The 26306-nt window shown below is 35.6% G+C and overlaps 1 protein-coding gene across 2 annotated transcripts in view; it reads right to left on the bottom strand.

Annotated features, from left to right (window-relative positions):
* NHLRC2 (NHL repeat containing 2) overlaps positions 1-26306 on the bottom strand; it is a 51567-nt gene that overhangs the window by 22503 nt on the left and 2758 nt on the right. The window contains exons 2-4 of one of the 2 annotated variants that reach the window (XM_063101857.1): positions 25202-25354; positions 6353-6808; positions 3936-4057 (exon numbers count right to left, since the gene is read on the bottom strand). In XM_063101857.1, coding sequence (XP_062957927.1) covers positions 3936-4057; positions 6353-6808; positions 25202-25354 — 731 coding nt within the window. The remainder of the gene's footprint in view (positions 1-3935; positions 4058-6352; positions 6809-25201; positions 25355-26306) is intronic. The other variant, XM_063101858.1, reaches the window with a different exon arrangement.

Genomic DNA, 26306 nt, shown 5'->3' with positions numbered 1-26306 from the left:
AAGGACATGATTAAATAAGTGAAAAGGCAACCCAAAGAAAGTGAAAAAGTATTTGTAGTCACATACCTGATAAAGAACTTGTACCTACAACGTAACAAATTCTTACAACTCAATTATAAAAAAGTCAAATAACCCAATTAAAAAATTGGCAAAGAATCTGAATAGACATTTTTTTTTGTCTCCTTAAAACAGCATCTATTTATTATAAAGGATGAAAATAATGCGACCCAAAATAAGATTTTCATCCAGAAAAACATACAATATCCAGATAAATATTGCAAAAGTGCGGCTGAACCAAAGGAGAAAGTTGTTTCCCTTTCTCCTCTCTTTCAGCTACCTACAGGAACTACTTGGTTATTTTTCTTCCCAACTTCCACTTCCTTACCCAAAGTATTGTAATAAACCCTGTTGTTTGAGATTATTGATGGACTGAATGATATTATTGGAACACACACTTTTTAAAACAACTTTATTGACGCATAATTAAAATAATATAAAATTCACCCATTTAAAGTATAGTGATTTTTAGTGAATTTACTGAATTGTACAAATATTACCACAATCCAGTTTTAGAACCTATTTGCCAACCCATTTACATGATCCCTTGTACCCATTTATGGTAAATTCCTATCCTAGCTTCAGATGATCACTAATCTACTTTCTGTCTCTATAGATTTGCCTTTTGGGACTTTTCATATAAACAGAATCATGTAATTATGTGGTAAATAGACAATTATTAAAGAAGATATACAAATGGCCTATAAGCACAGGAAAAGATGCTTGCCATCAACAGTCATCAGGGAAATGCATATCAAAACCACATTGAGATGCCACTTCATATCCAGTAGGATGGCTGAAATAAAAAAAAAAGGAAAACGAGTGATGGTGAAGATGTGGGAAAATTGGAACCCAGACATATTTTAGGTGGGAATGTAAAATGGTGCAACTGATGTGGAAAACAATTTAGCAGTTTCTCAAAAAATTACATATAAAACACATGACTCAACAATTACAGTACTAGGTACCTATTCAAGAGAAATGAAAATGTACGTCCATGTAAAACTTGTATATGAATGTTCACAGTGAGATTATTCATAATACCTCCAAATTAGAAACAATCTACATGTCCATCAACTGGTGAATGAACAGATAAAAGGTGGTATATCCATACAATGAAATGCTATCCATCAATACAAAGAAATGAACCACTGACATGTTACTTCACAGATAAACCTCAAAAACATTACACAAAATGAAAGAAGCCAGATGCAAGAAACCACATATTGTATGATTCTATTTATATGAAATGTTCAGAAAAGGCAAATTTATAGAGACAGAAACTCGATTAGTGGTTGCCTAGGACTAGGTGTGGGAATGAGGATTATCTGCAACTGGTCAAAAGGGTCTTAACTGTGGGGTGAAATGTTCTAAAAATAATTTATGGTTATGTTTGCAAAACTTGTTAAGTTTACTAAAAATTACTGAATTGTATAGTTGCAATTGATGAACTTTATGATATATAATATATTCTATAATAAAGTTATTAAAAAAACACACACAAAAAACACTATGTTTTACAATGTCACATACAAATAAAAAGCAATGATTTAAACATACTGCACTGGCTGGCTGTAGGTGTGTTTATGTAAGGGGAACTGCAGTGGGAGTGGGGAATGGGAATGTAGGGGGATTTATAAATAAACAAATAATTCTTAACAAGGGAGAGGTTTATGTGGAACAAGATGTTTGTGAGCTGTGAATGTAGGAGTATGATCAGCTCAACCTCTTGCAAATGAGGTCTTAAAAATAATACACAGCAAATATTCTTATATTTGTAAAAGGAAAGGAAGAACTCATAAATCCACTTCTTATTTTTGCAGATATTAAAGAAGGTCATATAATATAGAACAACTTCAGGTAACCTAAATTTGTTGCGATTATGCTACTTAAATGCATAAGTACTTGAAATGCAGCACGGTAAATACTCTAAAACCATAAACAGAAAATCAACTCAAAGTGGATGAAAAACCTAATTATAAGAGCCATAACTAAAAATTTTAGAAGAAAACATAGGGATCTTTGTGATCACAGATTTAGCACTGAGTTCTTACACATGACACCAAGAACTTAACCAACAAAAGAAAAAATTAGATAAATTAAAAGCTGCAGCAATCAAGAAGAAATACAGATCTTTAAAGGCTTAGTAATTGAAAACCACTTTTCCCCAAAGTATAGACCATGGAAACATTAGTATTGAGATGCTGTCTAAAAAAGGCTCCCTGGTTAAATAAGTTTAGAAATACTGCATAAAAATCCTGCTACTAATGTAGTCAACAATATGTTAGCATATTTAAGTCTCCAAAAAGAATCTCCAGATTGGCCTGCTTAAAATGGACTTCTGATAACCTTAATATAGTTGTTAATACTCTGCATGTTAAGAATAGCTGACATGTTTTGATCACTCAGTAAGTAATGTGCCAAATACTCTATGTACTTAATGTGGATGATCTAATGAATCCCTGAAGCAATTCTTTGAGGGTGGATACTATTATTATCCCCATATGATATCCATAATAATGGGAATAATTGTGACCTACCCAAAAAACATTTGTGAGAAAAATGTTCTAAAGAGAATTACAAAGAAATGTTAAAATATGAGGTGTCTACAGAGGTAATCATGTCGAAGAACAGGGTAAATGAAAGCAAAGATTACAACATTATTATTATTTTTATTGTTGACCTATACTTACTCTATGTGGTTTTTGTTGGAGAACTGTTGCAAGAAAAGAATTACTTCCGATAACAATAAATACATATTTTAAAACAAAAAACAAGCAAAACCTGTTAAGTTCTAAAGCAGGAGAAATAATGAACAATTAAAAAAGGACAAGTACTCATGAATGCTGCAGGCTAGCTATCTTACTACTTTAATACACTGTGGGATGTCTATAACACTGATGAATTACAGTAGCTTATGCACAACCTCAAATAGAAAATGATAAAGGAATATTGATCTATTACTAAAGGCTTAGTAATAGAAAACCACTTTTCTCCAAAATATATACCATGGAAACATTAGTCCTATGAGAAATGCTGCCTAAAAAGGGCCCCCTGGTCAAATAAGTTTAGAAATACTGCACAAATACCCTGCTACTAATGTAGTTAACAATACATTAGCATATTCAAGTCTCTAAAAAGAGTCTCCAATTCTTTCAAAAATATATTTGCTTTAATTTATTAATCCACGAAATCCTTTTTCATGTAACACCTTTTAGTATTAAGAGGAATACACACTTTTGAAAATGCTTCATTAAACAGATGTTATTCATGTGTAAATTCATTCAGCAAGTATCTGTTGAACACCTACCATAGGCCAGGTCTTGTTTTAGGTGCTAGGATTTCAGCAGTAAACAAAACATATTTCTTACTCTCATGGAGATTTACATTACAGTAGATATTATTATATATTCTATATATCTCTTTGCTATTATATATATCAGATGATAATACTGGCATATAAATGAGGACAAATGTCAATACTGAAACAATGAGAAAAACAAGGAAGTATCTCAAACTATGTGTTTAGACAGGATGGGTTAGATGAACTTGGTTACTTATTTTCCAAATAGACGGCAACTTAAAGACAAATGGATTACAGCCAAAACAGCCATCAGTAGGGAATGTTTAAAATAACTGGGTACATCCACAATGGAATGCAATACAGTCACATCATTCATGTGACTAATATGGAAAAAAAAAAAGTTAAAAAAACCCTGCAAAACATTACGTATGTATGGTATGATTCCAATTTGCTTAAAAAATTCTCCAGAAATAGTCTTGCATCACCCTTTAACTTCAAATAGTTAAGATAGCAAATAAATATCATTTTTTTCTGATTAGAAATGTTAAAACTTTAACTTAAAATGGAAAATTACCTTTCTTATAAGGTGGTTTTCAGTGTCTGCCACATATATGATATTATTCATTATGGCTACACCCTGAGGAGAATTAAAAGTTGACTCTGAAAATATTCCATCTTTTCTTCCAGGGTTGGGTCCTAAAAGATAAAGACAAATTTTCCTACTTAAAAAGTGATTTCAAGATAAAACCAAAAAATTGAAATTTGTATTTAATGCTGGGATTTCAATATAAATATATGGTACTTCTACTTAAAAACTAAAAATGTTTCCCAAGATATATATTTTTCTCAAGAGTGAGTTTTGCTAATGACAGGGCTTGTATAATAATTTTAAAAGCATTTTAATTACTGCCTAGATGGAAAGTGAATTAGTAATTTTATCTTTCAGCAACTAGATGGTGATTTGTAACAATTTTGGGAGATATACTCTTTTGATAATACAATGAAAATTATGAACCCCTCCCCAAGAAAAATACACATGCCCCAAAATGTTACAAACGATCCCCAAATCCTGAGGACCATTTCAAGCATTTCCTAAGAGTCCAAGAACCCCAGGATAAGAATTCTTCACATCTACTATTTCACTTTGCCACAAAGTCCTATAATATCTCATACACACTTTAAGAAAGACAAAATGGAGTTTCAAGAGTGGAGACTATAATACCCTAAGATATAATTGTTTTTTCTCTGACCAAGGGATAAGCCATTTAAAGCCTCTGGATCAGCATTCCAAACTGCTTTGCAGAACTCTGTTGTCCTAGATGTCAGTAACAGGGTAGTATAATGTAGAGGTTAGGAAACGAATTCAAGAGCCCAACAAACTTGGTTTAAATCCCAGCTCTACCTCTTCCTAGCTGATGATTTGGGCAAGTTCTTTGTGTCTCAGTTTTTCTTCTGTGAAATGAACGAATAATAGTACTTCACTCATAGCACTGTGAGGACAAAAATAAGTTAATACAGGTGAAGTGCTTATAATAATGCCACACATACAGTGTTTGCTGTTGTTACTATTATTAGTAATACTATTATTGTTGATGATGTTGATGAGAGTTCCCTGAAAAATGAAAAAGTTCTGTGGTGACTTCAAATTGGAAAATATTGTATACTATAACTCCCTCCTGGGTATTCATGAGACATATTAATAGAGTAAAAGATCTGAGAAATCCTATGACACCACCAACAAAAATCTGTTAAATCACATCATATCAGTGTTTCCTGAATATATTTGACCAAAGAATTCTTTTTAAAATATTTAAGAAAAATTACTAATATATCACAAGATAACAGTATTCCTAGAAACATTTTGGGAAATGCACCTTGCTGCTGGTTTCTCTGTTAACAAAGGAAAATATTCATCTACACTACTTTGAAAATTAGAGAATCCATTAAAAACTTTAAACCATTTAAATTCAAGCTCCTACAAGAGATGCTTTTTGAGTAACAATTTTCACAATTGCCTGTCATAAATCAAAATACCAAGTAGATAAAACAAAACAAACACTACAAAATACAACACATACTCTAATAAAAATAACAAACATGAGACGTAAATAATTCAACAGCTAAAGGAATAATATCTTGGCATACTAAGAATAGCATCATGGCTTAGAAATATGATTAGTTTATTTGCATTAGGTATTCAGATATCCCTAACTTTATATACTAATCCTTCATGTGTTACTAAAGCAAGATTGGTTGCAAAGAGATTAATTACTTTTCCCTTTGAATAATATGTTGTTAGATGTCAGTTAAGCTTAGATAAGCAAGATTAGTAAGAATGTGCTTGACAGATTTATTAATTATGTAGATGCAACCAAGAGGCATTTTTAGATCTAAGACCAGAGAGATATGGAACATAATGATCAATGCTTGCATGATACTTATGTGCTCCTACACCCAAAGGGGATTGGATCCAGAAGTATGCTTAAGTTCTTATGGAAAAAAGGAGACAAAAGTAAAATTATGTGCAAATCCTAGCTTATTTGTTTTATAACCTAAATCTCAAATTCCTGGGATACTGTCCTCGTCTTGAAAAAGATATATCTATATTTAGTTAGAAAGTGAAATATAATACTTCCATTTAAAAAGTCTGAAATCCAAAATGTATATATATTCATAAAACACAATAAGTGTGGTAGTTTTCTGAAAAAACAAAATGGGATATACAAATATATTTAAAAGCTATTAACTTAAAATGATTTCCTCCTTGTGGACCTGGACCTTTCAGCATATTTTTGTTTGCTTTTTCAGGGAGTAAAAAGAGGTTCATTTAGACACCATACATTAATTAACAAAATAATTTTGTGATGAAGTTAAAAGTCAATGTGTATTGCCTCCCTATAAATAGTTCTTTATTATGAATTTCAACTTTATTTACCTTAACTTTTTTTTCTGTAAAACGCATTATATATTGTAACTAGAAGCAAGCTTTACCTCCAATGCTGTATTGAATTTGTCCATTCTTCCAAACAACCAAAATTCTATGATGTCCAGTGTCTGCTATTACCAATCTATTTGTAACATGGTCTACTGTTACTTTGCCAGGAAATAGCAATGGTGAAGGTGGCAGAGAATCTTTGTAGAGTTTTATTCCGATTTTATTATCTCTGATCTGTCCCTTGTCTTTGTAATACTTTAAAGCTATTGAAGTATACAAAAATAATTTATCTTTGTGTCCCTCTCCAATCAAAGAAAACAACATGTTTCCACGGGGTCCAAGTATGACCAGAGTTGGCCAGCAGGAAACTTCTAGTTCTTGCCAAAGGCTGGCATCTGCATCGTTAACCACAGGGTGGGTGATATTGTATCGAAGAACAGCACTCTTTATGTTATCCAGGACTTTTTCATTTGGAAACTTAGCTGAATGGATACCAACAATCAGAAGACCATCTGAAAGGGAAAAAATTATATGTTCAACATTATGAAGTTTTTTAAATTTATTTTTTTTAACTGAAATATAATTGATTGTACATGTCTGTGGGGCACAGAGCTGCATATCAATACCTACATGCAATATGTGATGCTCAAATCAGGATAACTAGTACATTCAATATTATACAATGTTATCATTTTTTGTGGCCCTTTATTGATTCCTCCCTTACCCTCCCCTCCTCCTCCCCCTTTCCCACCTCTGGTAACCTCAGTTCTGTTCTCTCCTTTTGAAAGTTCAAGTTTAAATATCATCATCCACACATTAGGTTTTGGTTCATTAACAAACAGTTCACAGATGTGAAAAAGAAGTAGAACTACATTAATATCTTCAACTGCATTTAAAAACACATTAAAAAATTAAATTTAAATCTCATGACAATTTTGGTTACTACATAAAAACACATATGATCAAATTCATGTGGCTACTGCAGGATTAAAACTCTTCATGCCTTTTATCTAGAAAAAGCTATAAAAAAAACACAGTCTTTATTTTCTTATGCAGATGCTGAAATTTTTCCCACCTATAATAAATCCCTTTGAAATTCAGAGTGACTATGACTGCTTTCTGGGGGGGGGTATTTATTGTCATATGGTTCTCTTAAATTTTCTGACCTAACCTTACATTACAGATTAACAGAATGAATACAAGCAAGATGTTTCCATACTATACGGTATTTGATTTATTTAAAATTCCTATTACATAGTGCTTAGAGAACAAATCTTGTAGATAGTAGAGCTGGTAAAAACTAAAGACAATATATTTCTTTTACCTAATCAATATATTATATCAAAAAGTACGGGGAAAAAAAATGAAGAAATGTTAGGCTGGATTCAGAGAGAAAACTCAATACTGACCACCCAAGGTAGTAGAGGTAATAACAGCTACATAAATCCAAATCTACCAAAATACCCATCAAAAACTACTCAAACCAGCATGAACAAATAAAACCACACAAATCAGGAAGTGGAATTCTCCAACAGCCCATCTTTCTGTTACAACTCCTAATTCCAAACCCAAACACACACATACCCCTGATGAGGACTGAGAAAAGTAAACAAAAACAGGTAGACTGTAGAGGGGGGGTCAAAACTTGGAAAGCAAACCATATGACAATGAGTTTCCAATTTTATTTTGTGTTTCCCCCTTTTCTGGCTTTGTCCTGAGAACAGGCCCCAGTTTTGGAGACATACACATGGCTAAAACTCAAACAGAAACCCCACTGCATTTCTGACTCAAGGAATCGTGGAAGCTGGAGAGCGTGGGGGAAATCCTGAGGGGAAAAGAGCTGAAGAGTCCCCATTTCTGACTACAAACCCTCACAAGTTTAGCTTTAATTTCTAAACTATGCATCTCTGAGATGCATCCAAAAAAGCATAGCAAATGCTTAGAGAACTGAGAACTGAATTACTACTTTGACAAGAGAGGGAGAGCTGATGAACGATGAGACAGAACTTATAATTTGAACTAACAAGAGCGAATGCCTACTAAAACAAAGCTATCAATACTCTTCAGATGACTACAACAGAACCTAGAGTCTACATATCATAACATTCCACTGTCTAGAATATAATCCAAAATCACCTCACACTCAAAGAACAAGGTCATGTGACTTCTTATGGGGTGGAAGAAATCAACAGATACCAATGCCAAAATAAAGCAAATGCTTAAATGAGCAAAGACTTTAAAGCAGCTACATTAACTATGTCCCATGAAGTAAAGGAAAACACATATAACATGAATGAAAAGATAGAAAACATAAACAGAGAAATAGAAACTATAAAAAGAAACTAAAAAAACAACTAAAAGTAAACACACACACACACACACACACACACACACACACACACACACACACACACACACACACACACACACACACACACACACACACACACACACACACACACACACACACACACACACACACACACCCCCCCCCCCCCCCATGAAATCAGCTAAGAGAAAAAAGATATAGTGAGCAGTAGTTTCCTGGGGGACTGGGGATAAGGGTGGTGGGGAGAAGTGTTAATCTTTCTACTCATCAGTTTTCACATTTGTAAATTGAGGAAAAGAACAGTAACCTCACAGATCAGGAGGATTAAAAGAGATAACCTGTGTAAGTCATTTAGCATAGAACCTAGTATAAAGTAAAATCTCAACAAAGTTTGCTATTATTATTTTATAAACTTGTAAGTACAAAGATAACCAATAAAAGAAAAAAACAAACTTTTCCAAATATTGTAACAATCATACGAATAAATATAAATGGGCTTAACTCACCTGTTAAAAGAAAAAGATTTGGATACATTCTGTATATAAGAGGTACATGTAAAACAAAGTGAATCAGAAAGGCTGAAAATAAAGGGACCAGCAAAGGAACACAAGGCAAATGAAAGCATTAAGAATATACAAGGGTTGCCGATCTCCTCCCTCAGCTTCTCCAAACCCTGGGCCAAGTGAGGGTTTAGCTCCATGAAAAAGGGTACCACTTCACTAGTCATTTCATTTTCTAAATTGAGAGCTTACATGGGTTCCAGTTCATCCTTGCGGGTTCTAGCTCATGCGTGCAGGTTCTAGTTTGCCCTTGCTCTCCTTCATATCCATCTCTCCTTTTCAACTGCCCAGTTTGCTAGCTTCAAGCTGAGGTGCTAGACACAGAAGCAACAGCCTCACATAGACTAGTCAGCCAGCTCCACAATTACATAAGGTCAAGTACCAATAATAAACCTCTTATTGTTTTTCATTTCTGCTAGTAGTTCTGCTTCTCCAATCAAACCATGACCCATATACCAAAACCCTATAGCCCCTTTTGGTCTTACCTCTGCCACTACGTGTATAAAATCTTCATGCATCCACTGGCAGTTTCCGTGGTTGGATGAAGCACTCCCTCTAGCAGACTCACCAGAAAAGGCATATGTGCACAGTATTCTCTGAATTCTTGTACATCTGAACCGTCTTCCTATAGCTTTGATTGATTCTTGAAGGACAAATGATGGATATATTATCCACATCCTTGGATAAGAATCCTTAAGATTTTAAAAATGCTGCTCTACTGTTGTCTTGTTTTGTATGTTATTTGTGAAAAGTCTGACCAGTCTAATTTATATGCCTTTGTAAGTCATCATTTTGTCTAGAGGCCTTGAGGATTTTATTTTTTTCAATCTTTGAAGAGTAACAGTTTTACTAGTTTACTTCTTGGACTGTTCTGGGTCAATTTTCCTTGGTACCCAGTATGCTCCTTCAATACGCAGATTCAAGGTTTTGTAGATCAACGTTTCTTTTATTTACAGAAAGTTTTCTTGGGTTCTAATCTTACATAGTAGTTCTGGCCACTTGTTTTGATTTTCTTGAGGGTCTCCAAGTAGTCTTATGTTGGACCTCCTCTGCCTGACTTCCAACACAATCATTTTCTCTCTAAACCTTTTTATTTCTTTCTTAGCTTATTTTCATTCTCTAGAGTTTATTCCCACCTGCTTCTCCTTAATGCCCCTTACTGCATTTTTAGAAACTTAGTTTTCATTTCTAATATAATTTTAAACATTTTCTTCTATTTCTTTCCTGAGTTCAATCAGCATTCATTTCTTCCTTTTTCTTTTTTGCCCATTTCTTAGTTTTTAAATTTCTGATTCAAACTGTTTTTCATTATATGTAAATGCTGTTTGAGGATATTTAATCCAGTATGGAGCATTGTGTTACAGTTTTTGTCAATTCTGAGATTGTTAAAGTGAGAGTGTTAAAGTGTTGAAGTTATCAGCACTTCAGCTTTGAATTGCATTTTCAGCTTTTTATAGTGATTTTTATATGGATGTGATCTGCTTTTTTCTATTCCTCTTCATTTTGTGGTCAGGTTCCTAGTTTGAGAGCGCCCTCTTCTGACAGACGGTTCCCTTTTTCTGTGCAGTTTCATTTATGAGTAGCATTGCTGGAGGGAGGGGTTGATGTGTGTTCTTTCTCTTTTGTTTCTGCTTGATCCTTAACGTTTCCCTCTTTTCCTTCTTCCCCTTCAGTGGCATATCTCCAAGGGGAACCACACCTTGCTTATGTATCTGACTCTCCCAGAAGCAATGGGAAAGCCTCTCTGAGGCTTCCATTCCTACTCCCATACTCTTTTAAGATCTGGTTATATGATCTAGTATGTACAAACCTGTGTTCAGTATTTTGTACTTTGTATTGGAGCTTCTCTTTCTGGGAGTAAGGGGATTATTCTGTTTGTGCTTTGCCTAAGTCCTCTGAATCACTCTACTTTTTCTCAGGTGTCTTAAGCATCCCCTGTCCCTGTTCTCAGTACGCACAGGCTTGCAGCAGGAGGATCTTTACCAGAATTTAGTTTATTTCTCAACTTAGATATAATGTGAAAGCCACGATACTCTGTTTCCTAGTATTGTGGAATGCAGAATCAAGTTGGTTTTGTCTGCTCTACTTGTTTTTATGTTGGAGGAGAGTGGGAGGGTTACTGGGGAGATTCAAAACCAGGTGCCCACCATTCGCCTCCAGACTCAGAAGTAGCAGAGATAGATTCTTTTTTAACATTAGGTTTAGTGACATATAATTTACTTAAAGTAAATTTTATCTTTCATATTTTATTAACTGATTAAATAAATGTAACTATGAGTCCTAAAACCAGTCTCCTACCGAATGGAGAAACATTAGACAGATTTCCAATAAGATATGGAAAAAGGCAAAAGGATGACCACCATCTTTACTACTATTTAACAATGAATTGTCAACGTAATTAGACAAGAGAAATCAATTACTGGCATTAGAACTGGAAAATTTCTATATGCAGATGTTATCATAGTATATCAGGAAAATCCCTGAAAACCAATTGCAAAACTAAGTCAAATAATAAAAGATTCAAGAAAGTAAACAGAACATAAAATTAACACACAGAAATCAATAGCCTTTATATAACCAAACAATAACCAGTTAGAGCATATGGCAGACAAAATCCCAGGTATAACAGCCATATTAAATATATGAACAGATGTTTACCTCCACTGTAAAATGCAATTTAAAATTACACCAAGACTTCCAGTTGTTGGGAAAATATAGGAAAAATGGTCAGGGCCCCTCAGATGTTCAGAATCTTGCCGAGCATTTGATGTAAACAGGCATATGCACTCAGGTGTTCCTTGGTTATCGTCTAGTGTAATTGCACATGGGCACCCAGGTGTCCTGGGTTATGGACTTAAGTATAAGGATGAGTGGCTCTGATCCATGGCGCCTCCCATCCCCAGGGGGCATAGGGAGGCCACTACTGCTGCTGGAGGCTGCTGCTGCTAGTGGCCCCGGGACAATCTGCAAGGCCACTGCCACTGCCGGACCTGTAAGCTACTGGACCTGTAAGCTGCTGCCGCTGAGGACTGAGCTCATGTCATCTGCCAACAGCTCCCGGAATCTTTCCCAATTACTGACCATGGACCTGCGTGTGAGGGGTCTGGTGACCCAGTCTGTACAGTGGGTTTGAAGCGTCTGAGCCCTAGCTCAGACAATATAAATGGAAACTTAGTATAACTAAAATAATGAAACATTTTGGCTTTAGTTATGACTTGCCTTACTTTACACCAGTCAAGATGGCAGAATAGATGGTCCCCAGCATCACTCTCTCCTACAAATCAACCTACAACTATAAAAAAGCAACAACAGCCAAGCTGGGGCCACTACAGTTCTGGGGAAGAGGAGAAGAGACCTATGGAGTACATGAAGGTGGGAGAAACCATGATGAGAAAAAGAAAAAACCCCTCTGATCGTTTTGAATCCAGGCCATTCCCAGACTGGAGCTGCTGAGTGCATGGAGCAGGAGCTGACAAAAAGCCACAGCTGTGCCTTTTGGATGAAGTTGCTTGGAAGCGGCAGGGGAGAAGAAGGCCTTGGTGGCCCACAGGCCAGCAATACTACCTTCCTGTGGACCCACAAAGGACTGAGGAGCCACAACAACTGAAAAAAAGGAGCCACTCAGAGGTCAGTGAGTCATCACAAGGGACTGGAGCACAGCCTGTCTCATGGCAAGTGTTTGGAGCATGGGCAGTGGGGGAGAAATGCCCACTGGGGGAACACTGGGGCACAGCAAGAACAGCTGATCTGCCCCCCAATCAGTATAGGACCACTCAGAGGAGACTGGTCAGGAATACAGAATTGCATGCGGAGCAGTTTGATGAAAAGACTCAGGCCCAGACCAGTGTTTCTACACAACCCAGGTGCACCAGATTTCACCAGAACTGGAAGTACCTATAAAGTCAACCATTAAAACCTGAGCTGCACAAAAAGCCACAGAGCTCAAGTACTGGTCCTTACAGGAAGTTCCCCCATTTTAGAAGCAAGCAAAGGACAGCAAATTAGTTCCAGCATGGAGTTTGAGTGGTGGGAACAGCAAATAATCCAACACAGAAGTGAAGGAAAAAACAAAGTACCACAACCAGAGACAAAATTTGATATTAACTAGTAAAGGTTTCATTTCACCAAAGAACACCTATAACATCTAAAGGGACCGGAAGTCCCCTGGGTTACCAAACCAGAAAGTGGGGAGGGCTGGGAGCTCAGCCATGACCCCTGACACCCGCAACCAGTCCCAAGGGTGGGGCCAAGGGCCTTGGCCACACTCCCCCAACATGCACAACCACCCCAATGACAACCACTGAGCCACTGCAGGAAATACCCCGGGCTCTCCTGAGCCAGGGCAGAGGGTGGCTGAGGGCCTCAGTCACAACCCCCCCCAACACAAGCAACCAGCCCAGCGACAACCACCAAGCCTGATGATCACAGGAAGTGCCCCGGGCTCTCCCGAGCTGGGGCAGAGGGGGTGTTGATGACCTTGGTCACATCTCCCCCCACAACACAAGCAACCAGCCCAGTGACAATCACCAGGCCATATCAGGAAGGGCCCCAGGTTTCTGAGCTGGGGAGGTGGGAGGTGAGAGCTTTTGCCACACCCCTGACGTCTGCACCCAGCCCAGCAATGACCAGGCCACTGCTGGAGGTACCCTGGTCTCCCCTGTAGGGGTGTGGGAGGTGCCACGGGCCTCGATCTAGGCCCTTCTTCTTCCTCCTCCTCCTGTCACATTTCCCTCCCCTTTCTCCTATCCCCCTCCCTCCCAGCTGCTCTGCAACCATCACAGAATGTGGAAAAATAATATTAATAAAGTAAAAAGATTCTAACTCCTAAAAATAAATAAAATTACACCAACATAACATCTCTCACCTGATGGATTGGAAAAAATGAAAAAGTATGTCAAAACACTTTACTGGAGCAGCAGTGGAGAAAAGAGGCACACTCACATACTGCTAACAAGAATGGAAACTGGTACAACTCTCCTGGTAGGGAATTTGGCAATACCCAACATAACTACTCAAACTTTTTTTTTGGGTGGCTGGCCGGTACAGGGATTCGAACCCTTGACCTTGGTGTTGTAACACTGCACTCTACCCAACTGAGCTAACTGGCCAGCCCTGAGTTTAACTTTGACCCAGCAATTCCACTTCTAGGAATTTATCCTTAAGATATACAACCACCAAGACAAAAATATATCCACAAGATTACTTACTGTTTTTAACTGCTAAATACTGGAAACAATCTAAGGGCCAATAGACAGGATAGGAGACTAGCTAAGTAAATCATAGTAGACACACATACAACGAAGTATTATGCAGTTATTTTAAAAAGTTGGGAAGTTCTCTACGAACTGATATGGACTGACTGCCAGGATAAACTGTTACATGAAGCTGATTCAGAGACTGGGCTGGAAAAGTACAAGATAAATCTGGAAATATTTTGGTGTGATAAGTAAGGAAGTGCTCAAAAAATGATAAGGACATGTCAAAAGAACACAGGAAATAGTCTGAAGTGAATCCCATAAGTCAGATCCGGGACAATTTGAACATCAAGATAAATAATGACAGTAATAATGTATAACCCACTGAATTAAATAAGAATCCATGAGTGAAGTCCATATATATATATTTTAGACATATTATATATGTGCAATATTTATCACAGAATATATCATATGATATATCATATATTTTCCTTCTGAGCAACATGCCCAATACTCCCTTGAAGAAGTGATAAATGAAGTGAGATCTAAATGTTGAGAAGGTGTTAACTAGGTAAAGAGAGCACTGAAGGAGATTCCAGGCAAAGAAAACAGCACAGGCAAAGAGGAAGCATGAAAGACAGAAGAGACTGAAGAAGGTAACAAAGCACAGAGAACAAAGGGGAGCATGGGACAAAATGAGAAGAAACATATAGACAGGGTTAGCCTTGAAAGTCGTGTGAAGGATTTAAGACTTTATCCTAATAGCAATGGGAAGTTATCCAGAGAATGAAGTGTTAAGTCTCAAAGAACTGCAAACTGAACTCATGACATTCCCCTCCAAAGCTGTCCTTTCTACAGTGTTTCCTGTCACTGAATGGCACCACCATCCATCCAATAACGCAAGTAAAAAACCTATCTAGGATATCTATATAATAACCAATCAGCCCTCCCTCATCATTCATACTTAATTTATGATCATGTCCTATTGATCTTATCACCTACAACTAGTTTCAAGATATTATCATTTCACAGCACAACAGCCTGTCACAGGTCTCCTAAATCCATTCTTGTTCACCCATTAGTTATCCATCCAGGAGTGAGACTGATCTTTAAAAACAAAACAAACAAACAAAAAAACCCCAAATCTGATCATGTCACCCTTTTGCAGAAAATCCTTCATTACCTTTCCATTGTTCCTAGTACAACAATCAAATCTCATCCCTCCAGCACCTTCTCCTCACCCTTCTCCTTCAGGGTGTTAGAGCAACCTGGTCTTCTTTGAGCTCCCCCAAAATATCATTATTCCTCTTGCTGTAAGGCCTTGACACATAATGTTCCTTCTGGAATGTTCTCAACCCTCCTCAACTAATAAAGTCATAATTGTCTTTAGATCTTAAGCTTAATTTTTACTTTCATAAGAAAGCTTTCTTTTAATTTCTCCAGCTTAAACTCCATTATTTGACTTCATATTACCCTGTAATTTTCCTTCTTAGTGCTAATCAGAGATTATAAAACTATGTATGTGATTATTTGATTATATGTCTCCCCATTAGACTATAATTCCTACTAATTATGTAGGGACCATGAACAGTGCCTAGTACATAAGTAGGAAATGAATGGACAGGACATAAATACTAAAGAAATCTATACATTTGTATAATATATAAACCATATCATATTGTCCAAATAGGATATCTATACTGACATACGTACTAAGAAAATTGCCAAATACCTATTCCTCTCATTTTTTTTTCAGTGTTAAGAGCCTTAAAGTATACAGAGAGATTTTTCTTAAAATAGTTTGCTTTTTCTGTTAATCATACACAATAAAATGTAGAATGTAAAATATTCTTCCCTTTATGAAACAACACAGGGATCAAACCTACTCCATTTAAAAGAAAATACAGAAGGAAGGAAAGGGGAGAGGGAGAGAAGAAAGGAAAGGGGAGAAGGAGAGAAGGAAGAAGGAGAGGAGAGAAAATGAGAAGGAAGGAAAGGAATGAGGGAAGGAGAAACCGTATCAAGAATTACATGTGCTTCTAAAACATTAGTAATAAAATAACTTTGTAAAATAAATAATTTTAAAAGCTTCATAGGTATTATTTTTAGAGAGGTATACATATATATGAATTCAACTGTACTCAAATACACTTGTATACACTATAGTGGAAAGTGTAACTTAATTATAGGCAATACAGTAATCTAGTTAAATGCAAGGACAGAGAACATTTGCGGCATTTTTGAAGATGTTAAAAACTGTGAATGGGGATATTCTGAGATCTAAAAGACAAGCATGACTTTAATAGACAAAAAGGAAGAGAGGACCATTCCAGACAGAGGGAATACCACATGTCAATGTGTTAAAGCAAGAGGAATAATGTTATTGAGGAACTGAAGGAAAGCCACAGAGGCTAGAACAGCCTTGAGGGGGGAGGAGAAGGAAGTGGAGAAGATGCTGGAGAGGTAGGATTTTAGTTTTTTACTAAGAACAATGGAAACATGAAAGGATCAAAAGCACTGAACACTAAATTGAAGTAAAGATCAGAAGCAAATTTGAAAGCCAATCAGAAAGTGGCATTATGCTGTTGTCCACACTGAACACCCCCAAAATTCGCCATATATTGGCCAAAAGTTTCGTAGTGCTTTAGCTATTTAAGAACACAGAATAATAAATAGATGAACTGCTAAAAAAGATTATAGTGTACAGATAAGAGTTAAAAGAACAGGCCTGACTGCTTTGCAAAGCCTCCTTGTAAGACTGGCTCTTGCCTGGCGTCTGTGAGCTTAGATTGTGGGAGGGTTCTCACCATTCCCAGAACTGATAAGAGTGGCTTACCATGCCTAACTGTATAAACAATATGGTTTATGCTGAATACCTGCTTTCCGTCTGGGACTCTGGAATTATGGAACATGCCAGCAGGCGAAAGCTACCTACATGACCAGCCCCCAATAAAAAAAAGCCTTGGGTGCTGAGCTTCTAATAAGCTTCTCTGGTTGGCAACATCTCAAAGATGTTGTCATAACTTCTTGCTGGGGAAATTAAGTGTGTCCCATGTAAGCGACTGAGAGAAGACTCTGGAGTCTTGTGCCTGGCCTCCCCTGAACTTAGCCCCATGCATCTTTTCCCTTTCCTGATTTTGCTTTGTATCCTTTCGCTGTAATAAAATACAGCCATGAATACATCTATATGCTGATTCCTGTATGTCCTCCTAATGAATTACTGAACCTGGGGTGGTTTGGGGAACCGTGATATAAAGTGAAATTATATATTAACTCATTTAAAGGCTTAGTTTTACTGTAAAATTAGAAGTGCATTCTTCTAATTTTTAATAAAAAGTGTAATACAGAAAAAAGCATACACTACATGATGAGAATACTAGCATTTACTTAGTAGTAATATGACATTCGGATTTTTAAGTCTGAGTTAGTTATACATTAACATACACCTAGCTATGACATGTTAAAATATAAAAAGTTTTCCTAATAGTTGTTTTCTTATAAAACAAGAGTGCTTTTCCTTAGATAACTGCCATTGTGCTAAATTTGGGTGTTACCATAATAACATACCATTAATGTATACAGCATAAAGAAGTAAAAAAAAAAAAAACCTTAGAAATTCTCAAGTAGAAAAGGGGAAAAAAAAACACCGAGGTACTTATCAGTTTAATATAAATATGTGCTAAATTTAATGAATTAATAACCTCAGGGCACAGTTATATTCTTAAAAAAAGTTTAAACATCAGAACAATTCATTACTATTAAGTATCATTTACTTTTTGTTTTAAAACTCTTTGGCATTTGTAATTTCTCATATGTTACTGTGAAAGTGATAATGGTCACTATCACAAACCTGGGCTTACATGCTATTTTGCAGAGGAAGGGAACCAGGTATTAAATTGGGCCTCTTTCAAGGTGTTTTGTATTAATAAGTGCTTCCTCACTCAACTGAGCATTTTTGGCTTACTGATAAAATGAACTGAACATTCCATGGAATTTAAAATACACTGCCAAACGAATGTTGCTTCAAGAACAAAAATAGCATTGTTGTAGATATGTTCAGAAACATATCAGATAGTAATGGGAGAAGACTTTTAGCTGCAAGAAAGCAAATTTAATTTAGTGATGGCTTATTGAGTTTCACATAATCTCTGGGTATGTCTGCTTTGTGAATATGAATTAAACTATCTTCTGATCAATATATATTTTAAGTTACCAGGATTTTCATGTATTACTATATTACTGAAGTAACGTTTCTTAGAAATTACTATGTTGAAAACACTTAAAAATTATTTTTTTTAATGCTTAAAAATGTATCCCACAAGCAATATTTTAACAGCCAAATGCAAAAAAGACAAATTAGTATTATACCACTCTAATGAATGAGTTATTTGGGTAACAAATCATACCCAGTGATATGCTAATAAAACTAGCCCCTTGATGGGGGTGGGAAGGAGAAACAATTTAAAAAACTTCTGATTTGCAGCATATGTTGACTTCCATGGTGTAAATACTCCCATTGTGGCCAATTTCAAGCTTACAATTGGCTCATAAAACTTCTTACATATATAACAAATGGCTTTCACCAGCTTGTAGGAACAAACTCCAATGTACCATTGACTGTACCCTCCCAGTGGGACACAATTTTGCCCTTCCTTTTAAAAACAGAGGTTAAAAACCTACTTTTGTGTTCTTACAGGAGTTTTAAGTTACTATTTTAACCACTTTAATGTGTACAGTTCAGGGTATTAAGCACATTCACACTGTTGTGTAACCATCACCACTGTCCTTCTCCAGAACTTTTTTCATCCTGCAAAACTGAAATTGTACCCATTTAGCAATATTCCTAATTCTCCTATTCCCCCAGCCCCTGGAAATCACCATTCTACTTTCTATGATTCTGACTACTCTAAGAACCTCATGAATCATACAGTATTTGTCTTTTTGGGATTGTCTTACTTCACTTAGCATAATGTCCTTAAGGTTCTTCCATGTTGTCAGAATTTCCTTCCTATTTAAGGTTGCGTTAATATTCCATTGTATGTAACCACAGTTTCCTTATCCATTCATCCATCAATGGACACTTGGTTGCTTCTATATCTTGGCTGTTGTGAATAATGCAACTAAATATAGGTCTATTCAGATTATCTATTTCTTCATGGTTTAGTCTTGGTAGGTTTTTTGTTTTTAGGAATTTGTATATTTCATCAACATTAGCCAATTTCTTGGCATACAATTACTTATAACACTCTCTCATAACCCTTTTTATTTCTGTAGAACAGTAGTAATGTCCCCACTTTCATCTCTGATTTTAGTAATTTGAGTCTTCTCTCTTTATCTTAGTCCACCTAGCATAATGTCAATTCTTTTAACCAAAACAATTGATTGTACATGTCTGTGGGGTACGGAATTGAAAATCGATACCTATGTGCAATATATGATGCTCAAATCAGGATAATTAGTATATTCAACATTATACAATATAATTGTTTTTTGTGGTTCTTACAAATATGTTTGATATTTTTGAAGAACCAAGTTTTGGCATGATTAGTTTTCTCTATTATTTTTCTATTATCTATTTTGTTTCTCTCTGCTTTAATCTTTATCATTTCCTTCCTTCAGCTACCTTTGGTTTTAGTTTGTCCTTCTTCTAGTTCCTTAAGTTGTAAAGTTACATTGTTGATTTGAAATATTTTTTGTTTTTTAATGTAAGCGTTTATAACCATAAATTTTCCCCTTAGCAATGCTTTCACTGTGTGCTACACGTTTGGTATATTATGTTTTTGTTTTCATTTGTCTCTAAATATTTTCTAATTTCCTTTGTGATTTCTTCTTTGGTCCATTGGTTGTTTAACAGTGTCTTAATTCCCACAAATATGTGAATTTTCCAGTTTTCCTTCTGTTATTTATTTCTAACTTCATCCCATCGGGATTGCAGAAGATTCTTTGTAAAATATCTATCTTTTTAAATCTACTGAGATTAATTTGTGGCCTAACGTGTTATATCCTGGAAAATGTCCGATGTGCATTTGAAAAGAAAGTGTATCCTGTTGTTGGTAGAGTGTTCTGTATATATCAGGTATTGAATTCTCCAACTACTACTGTAGAACTGTCGATTTATCCTTTCAATTCTGTCAATTTTTGCTTCATATATTTTGACAGTCTATTATAATTGTTATATTTCCTTGCTGTATTGAACATTTTAATAATACATAATATCCTTCTTTGTCTCTTGTAACCTCTTTTGATTTAAAGTCCATTTTGTCTGACAGCAAGATAGCAACACCTGCCTCTCTTTTGGTTATTATTTGCATGGAATATCCTTTTCCATCCCTTACTGTTTGTGTCCTTGTATCTAAAGTGTGTCTCTTGTTGACAGCACACAGTTGGATGTTTTTTAATCCATTCTGCCAATCTTTGCCTTTTGATTGAAGAGCTTAATCCATTCACATTTATTATTTATTATTATTATCATTATTTTGGCAGCTGGTTAGTATGGGGATCCAACCCTTGACCCCTTGACCTTGGTGTTATAACACTGTGTTCTAACCAACTGAGCTAACTGGCCAGCCCCACATTTAAAGCAATTACTGATAAGGGGGGACTTACTTCTGTCATTTTGCTATTTGTTTTCTACATGCCTTAGAATTTTTTTGTCCTTCATTTCCTGCATTACTACCTTTTTTGTGTGTTTAATTGATTTTTTTGTAGTGAAGCATTTAAATTCCTCTCTCATTTCCTTTTATGTATATTCTTTAGCTATCTTTTTTTTGTGTGGTTACTATGGGGAATACATTTAAAAATCCTAAAGTTATAACACTAATATGAATTTATACCAGCTTAACTTCAATAACAAAACTTCTCCTTTAACAGCTCCATCCTCATTGCTTTCAATTGCTGAAGTCAGATAATTATATCTTTCTACATTGTGTCCAAAAACATAAACTAATAATTATTTTAATGCATTTAGATTACATAGAAATTACATAGAAAACAAAATATGGAGTTACGAAGTTACAATAACACTAGCTTTTAGACTTATAATTTTCTTAATGTATATGTCTTTGAAATGATATAGAAAACAAAAAGTGGAGTTCACATCATTGTTACAAGAATACTAGCTTTTATGACCATCCATGAATTTACCTTTATTGAGTATTTATTTCTTCAGAGGCTTTAAATTATTATTTAGTATCCTTTTCTTTCAACCTGCAGTACTCCCTTTAGCATTTCTTTCAGGGGATGTCTAGTAATGAACTCTCACAGCTTTTGTTTATCTGGGAATGTATTACCTTCTCCCTCACTTTAGAAAAACAATTTGCGGGCCGAGCCCGTGGCGCACTTGGTAGAGTGCTGCGCTGGGAGCACGGCACGCTCCCGCCGCGGGTTCGGATCCTATATAAGAATGACTGGTGCACTCACTGGCTGAGTGCCGGTCACGAAAAAAAAAACGACAAAAAAAAAAAAAAAAAAGAAAGGTCACAACTCATGTTACAGATGCAAACAGAATATAGAAAAACAATTTGCAAGTTACAGGATTCTTGGTTGATAGTTTTCTTCTTTTAGCACTTTGAATATTTTCGCCTACCACCTTCTGGCCTCCAAAGTTTCTGATGAGGAATCTGCTGATTACTGAAGATACCTTGTGATAAGTTGCTTTTCTCTTGCTGCTTTCAAAATTCTTTGTTTGGGCTTTTGGCAGTTCATTATAACACGTGTGGGGTTCTCTTTCAGTTCATCCTCTTTGGAGTTTGTTGAGTTTCTTGGATGTTTATGTTCATATCTTTCATCAAATTTGGGAAGTTTTTGGCCATTATTTCTTCAAATATTCTGTCACAATGCATATGTTAGTCCACTTGATGGTGTTCCAAAGGTGCCTTAGGCTTTCTTTACTTTTTTCCAATCCTTCTCCTGCCTGTTTCTCAGACTGAATAATTTCCATTCCCTTACCTTCAAGATAACTGATTCTTTTTTCAGCCTGCTCAAAACTGCCTTTGAATTTCTCTAGTAAATTGTTCATTTCAGTTAGTGTACTTTGCAGTTCCAGATCATCTTTTTGCTTTCTTTTTAGGTTTCCTATCTCTATTGTTATGTCCGTTTTGCTCATACATTGCTTTCTTTACTTTTTCTATGTCTTCCTTTAGTTCTCTGAGCATCATTAAGACAGTTGTTTTAAAGTCTTTTCTTCTCATGGATTTGCCATCAGGTCTTCTTCAGGGACAGTTTCTGTTGGTTTACCTTTTTCCTTTTAATTGGCCATACTTTCCTATTTCTTTGTATGCCTTGTGATTTTTTGCTGAAAACTGGACATTTGCATTTAATAATATAGTAACTCTGGAAATCAGATTCTCCCCTTTTCTCAGGGTTTGCTTTTTGTTTTTTGGTTGTTGTAGGTGGTCTCTGTGGCAAGGATCAGCCCAAGGAATAAACTTAAGGTCTGCTCTGAGCCTTTCTCTGTGCAAGTAAATTCACTTTCTAACTTTCCCTGTTAAGTGCAGATGTTTTTGAATATCCTAGTCCTTAATGTTTGGCTTCCAAAAAGGGAAAACAAGCAAAATGGGGGTTGGGGGCAGTGGGAAACAGTGCTGGCCCTTTAAATCTTCTGGAAATCACTTCAGCTGGAGGGGGAGGTGCAACTAGAGTGGCTGCCCACCTCTTTGTCTGCACCTCTGAGATCAGAAGCAGCAATCAGCAAACAAGATCCCTGATATTTGGAGGGCAAGGTCCTTTTTGCCCAATCTGGCTCCCACAAGCTGTGTGCAAGTTGCTCCAGGAACATGTGTACAGCTGCCTATGAAGGGACTAGGAGTGGGGGATGAGTAGCGGCTATTGTGCTAAGAGCTAAAATTGAACAAAATTAATGCCCTTTATAGTCCAAGCCTTCCCCTGGAAGTTGCGCGCCTTCAATAGACTCCAGAATTCCAAACTAATTACATCAGATAGATTCTGGCAGTGCAACTGTTTAGGTGGGGACAGATTCCTGCTGCTCCCTATTCCTCTCTCTTCTCAGAAGTCTCTCTCCACTTACGAAGTATTTTACTTTTCAGAAGGGCATTTATATGTAAAAATGTTTTATTTTTTTGTCACAATGTGCTATAAAAACAGTGTTTCCAGTGAACTGGTAGGAGATTATAAGGATCCATTCCTGGAAGTCACTCAATTTGCTTCAGGTATGTGGTTAACCAGGTAAGTTAACCAAATAGTCTTTTAGGGGTGATCTTAGCTATGGAAATGGTTAATTTTGGAATTCTTAATCCAATGTGTGTAAAGCCTTTCTAAAACACAAATGTCATCCTATTAAAAAACAAACAAATCAAAAACAACCTTCAACATCTGTGCATCCTACAATGAAAAGAAAACGTCTAAACTATTAAGAATGTTATACGATGCACATCACAACACGGTTCCAACCTAACCTACCTTCATCTCCTTTTACTTTTACTACAAGCCCTTATAATCTTGCCACATTAAATTATTTACCTGTTCCTGGAGCAAGAATCCTACTCTTTTGTGCTTGCACGCTTGTTCACCTGATGCTTCCTTGGCCAACAGTGTCTCTTCTGCCCCATTTTCATTTTCAACTGCACTCCTGCTCATTTTTCAAGTTTTAGCTTAATTGTCTCCTTCTCTGAGAAACCTTTTTGTCTCCTCTGAGAAATCTTTTCCATTGTTTCTAGGCAAAATGAGTGACTCCTTTCCTCAGGTTCCATAATGCTTTTTATTCAACTTTGTTACATATTTCCTCAGCAGTTAGCAGAGTACCCTGCATATAACACATTTTGAATAAATGTGATGGCCTGGACAAGAAATACAGACATCCAAAAACTGGGAGATAATAAGACACCCATATTTCTTAAATCCATATAGATGAATTTTCGAAAACATAATTTAGCTCCTGGGAATATTTAAGTTCTTGATAAATCTTTTGATTGGTAATTTTAAGATACTGTCACAATTCAAAAGCATGTGAAGTTTCATTTGCACTGAAGATTTTATTTACTATTCCTTTTTAAAACTAAATTTCAAGATATCCTTTATTTCTGTACATATATAGTCTATTCTCGTCTTTACCATCACAAGATCAGTAACCCTGTTTCTTCTTTATCCACTTTGAGTAGAGCGTCAATTCATTTAAACCTAATTAAATGGAACCTTTAATTAATTTCATTTATCTCCCATTTCTTTTTAGAAAAAAGTAAACAAGAAAAAAAACATATAATTTGTCAAACTTCTAGAGCAAATACTAAGTATAATCTCTTACATCTTCAAAATCTGTAATAACGTAAAATAGGATTTCCTAGTGTGCTTTGGAAAACATTAGCTGTAATAAATCATTTTTTAATGAAGCAGGGTCAAAGAAAAATTCTCTGTTATATTTTGCATTCCACTATAATTCACATCATTCGATATTAACGGAAGACTAATCACATTTCCTAGGAAGAACTTTTAAAATTTTATATCACAGTGAGAAGAGTATAAAATTAGGGTCATGTGTTTCATTTTTTTCAAGAAGAAATTTCGGTAAGTCTAGACATGTAAAAAGATCTCTCTAAATATTTGATCAAGAAAAAAGTAAATTATGCCCTTAACTTCAGAGAAAAACTATATACTAAATGCTGGTTCTTTAGACAGGCAAATCACTACAACTAAGTGTAACTCTTCATGAAAAGGCACATGGAGTCCTTAATTCAGTTATTAGAATTTACTTTTAGAACCACTGAAGTCTTGCCAAATGTTCATTTTCCTATACACAACAGAGTCAGCTACTCTCCAGTGCCTATGCCAGGACAATCTATTAGAAACTAGTTAAAAAGCAGATACCTTTATCAGAGTATGTGTGTTCTAATGCGTGGAGATCAGGCAATAGGTGAATACAGTTTATGCAGCAGTAGGTGAAGAAATCAAGGATGACCACTTTTCCACATAGATCCTTGTAGACAGAAATAGGCTCTTCTGTGTTCAGCCATTCTAATCCTGAAATTTACACAAAATAAATTACAATAATTAAAGGAAAAGACAAAGAGAAAGATGATTTATCTAAAACTTTCCATTAAAGTGTGAACCTCTGTTAAAAAAAAAGAATAAAATGTGAACCTTTGTTTTTTTCTAAGATCAGTGAAGATAATCAAACAACTTAAAAGTTGATAGCACTATTTAAAAGCTGTGGCAGTTGAATTTATTTATTTTGTTTATTAAGAACCACCTTTTTCTATCTACAAATAAGAGAAAAAAAACCATGCTGTATTGTCATGATTGTAACAAGATATGTATTTGTGATTTGAAGGAAAAGACCAAGAAGTTTAGAGATTAAAGGCCTGAAGAGGGAAGAAAGAAGAAAAGCAGGGGAGACAGACAGGGGTAGGAGAAGTAGGAAGAGTAGAGAATGGGAAAGCTGCTACTATGAGGCAGTCTGCAAATACAGCAAGAAAAAGCTACTAAATTCTTTCAGAAATAGTGTGACAGCATGTGTGTGAAAGGGAGTAAGATCAATACACTTAGGCAAAAACAAGAAGAAATATCAAATATTAATTGCACACACAATTAGGTATCAAATGAACTATTGAGTATGAAGGTCAGGCTTAAGAATAGTAAGACATGACAAATATCAAGAAAGGAACAAAATGTATATAGGAATAAACATATAAAATGCCTGAGCCAATATCATAAAACAGAATCTGAAATGTTCTGGATTTGGATGATACCCTAAATACAAAATAAATATTTTAAATGCAAAGTTAAGCATAATACACTGTTAGAGATTCCATAGATGCAACATTAATATTTTTTTTCCTCCTCTCCTTTTTATTTACTTATTTCGCAACATTAATATTGATGAAGAACATGTTCCTGTCCCTCCAAAGAAAAGAACAACAAAATCTCAATCTGTACTTTTGTAAATCAGAATATATAATTATTTGACTATGAT

Source organism: Cynocephalus volans, chromosome 7, assembly GCF_027409185.1.
Source record: "Cynocephalus volans isolate mCynVol1 chromosome 7, mCynVol1.pri, whole genome shotgun sequence".
In the NCBI taxonomy this organism is placed as follows: domain Eukaryota; kingdom Metazoa; phylum Chordata; class Mammalia; order Dermoptera; family Cynocephalidae; genus Cynocephalus; species Cynocephalus volans.
This window is presented reverse-complemented; position numbering and strand designations above follow the sequence as displayed.